Genomic DNA, 2,369 nt, shown 5'->3' with positions numbered 1-2,369 from the left:
AAAAAAAAAAAAAAAGAAAGAAAGCCCCTGTGAGGTTAACGGAGCAGGGGGCATAAGGGACAGGAGGAAGGGCTGGGGTGTGGCTCCGTAGGGACTGTGCTCCCTACCAGGCACGAAGCCCTGGTTTGATCCCCAGAACCACCAAGCATGGAGGGGCACACCTGCAAATCCCAGCACTTCAGAAGTGGAGGCAGGGGCATTACAGATTCAAGGTTATCCTAGACTATCTAGTAAATTCAAGGTCAGCCTGGAATGCCTGGGAAAGCTAGAGAAGGGACAGGGTGGTGGCTTGGTCTGGAAAGGCAGAACCTTCCTGGGGCAGCACAGAATTCCAGGATCTTTAAAGTGTCTGGGTCATCAACAGTTTCTAAGCAGGGACTGTGGGAAGTTGACAAAGACATCTCTGCCTGCGGCCAGGAGGGATCTGGGATTCAAGTTGGAGTTAAAAGGATGGAGGGCTTCAGAGAGGTGGGCATGGGGACAATGAACGAGAGTTAAGTCACCAGCTTCTGTGGAACGTGTGGGCAGCCAAAAGCGCTGGGTACCTGCAATTCTCAGTGTGTTTCTGGTGACGATCCAATGGGGCCTTAATGATTGTGCTCCAAGCCACAAACACTACACAGAACAAACACTGAAGCTTCTGACCTGTTTCACAGGACAGACCTGGCCCCAAATGACACAGCTAGGTTTAAGGCAACGCCTGTTCACCTAATCCACGGTCTCTGCCCCTACGTGGCTGGCCAGCAGTCACCAGAGGGCGCTCCTGCCTCTGGAGACAGGCTGGAAAGCCATAGAGACCTCTGCTTGTGTGCTTCTCAGGCAGGGGCAGATGAGGGTTTTGTGACACTGGGCCAGTTCTCAGGTCCAACTGCTGCACACTTCACCTAGTAGGGGGCTCATCAAGATCAATAAACAGGCTTTTCTTGCTGGCGCGGTGTGGTTTTTTTCTCAAATAGGATTGCTAACTTCTATTTAACTAACGTCTCTCCTTCCCCTCACCCCCTACCCTTATCTAGAGATAGTGTCAGCTACATATGCTTTAAGCACAGTGTAACAAACAGCAGAAAGGCGGGGGGTGGGGGGCATTAGGAATCCATCGAATTAGCGAGAATGGCTAAACAGAAGAGGCTCCGAGCTAAAAAGTGTAGGCTGCCTGAGCTTAGAGTTCAGTTTATGCAAGGTCTCCCATGCCGCCAAAGCAGAAGTTCTGTGGACAGTTTCATATTTCCCCTGGTTCCCCCCCCCCCCAGGCTCTACCTGGCTGGCTGCTGCAGGGCTAGGAGGGGTGTGTTCCTGTAAGCTTGGGCACAGCTGACAGTTTTGTCTCTTGCCACAGAGGCACAGAGCTTTGGTCTGCTGGATCCCAAACTCTGCTACCTGCTGGATGGAATCCTCTTCATCTACGGCGTCATTGTCACAGCCCTGTACCTGAGGGCAAAGGTGGGTTCCCTGGGCTCCTGTGGGGGAATGTGGGTTCCTCCATTAGGAGGATGCTTGATGGGGCTTTGGCACTGGAGAGTCTCCAGTCTGGGCTACGCTTGGTGTGCATGGGCAAGGCAGGGGACGGCCAAGTGTGCACAGTGGGTGGACTGTCCCCAGGTGGCAGACAGGGCAGGTGCACTGGTGAGGAGGGTCTGTACGAGTGCCTGGACATGAGAGTGTCCCATGGCATCTGCTGGCCAACGGGAGACTTATGCCAGGTAGTGAAGGACAAGAAAGTGGATGAGTTGAGGTCTCTTCTTGGGGCCTGCTGCTGAGCTGCTTGCTAACCAAGGCCACACCAGCTTTTCTCTCCAAGCCTCAGTTTCCCCATCTGCAAATGAGAGTGATGGATAACACAGTGATTCACAAGGTACCGGAAACTTTGAATTTCGTGGAAAGGATGTATCTGGGGCAGACAGATGTCTGATCCGTTCAGGGCACTATAACCCATTTCCTTTCTGGCATAAGATTTTATTGGAGAAAGTCTATTTATTTATTTACTTGGAGACGATGCCTAGTTGATTTGTAAGGTTCCTGCCAGAGCTCCGACTCTGTAAAAACCCTGTAGTCCCTCTCAGCTTAGGTGGCATGTGTGGTTATGCCAATTTTGGGCATGTGCTCATGACAGTAAGCCAGCACTCAGGAAAGGGCTGGCGATGATGCCAGCAGGCCAACTTAGCAGGCAGCTGTCTACCCTGAGTGTCCTGGAGTCTTTGGAGGAAGAAGTACAGGACGTGCTCCCTGGAGGAAGGAGTGCAGGAGAGTGCTCCCCGAAAAAAGGAGTGCAGGAGAGTGCTCCCCGAAAAAAGGAGTGCAGGAGAGTGCTCCCCGGAAAAAGGAGTGCAGGAGAGTGCTCCCTGGAGGAAGGAGTGCAGGAGAGTGCTCCC

At 52.7% G+C, this 2,369-nt stretch overlaps 1 protein-coding gene across 1 annotated transcript in view; it reads left to right on the top strand.

The window, feature by feature from the left end:
* The window catches only part of Cd247 (CD247 molecule), a 12,379-nt gene that overhangs the window by 4,589 nt on the left and 5,421 nt on the right, over positions 1 to 2,369 (top strand). Inside the window, exon 2 of the mRNA XM_013354804.2 lies at positions 1,337 to 1,440. Within this exon, the coding sequence (XP_013210258.1) occupies positions 1,337 to 1,440 (104 nt within the window). The remainder of the gene's footprint in view (positions 1 to 1,336; positions 1,441 to 2,369) is intronic.

Source organism: Microtus ochrogaster, unplaced genomic scaffold, assembly GCF_000317375.1.
Source record: "Microtus ochrogaster isolate Prairie Vole_2 unplaced genomic scaffold, MicOch1.0 UNK70, whole genome shotgun sequence".
Taxonomy (NCBI): domain Eukaryota; kingdom Metazoa; phylum Chordata; class Mammalia; order Rodentia; family Cricetidae; genus Microtus; species Microtus ochrogaster.
This window is presented reverse-complemented; position numbering and strand designations above follow the sequence as displayed.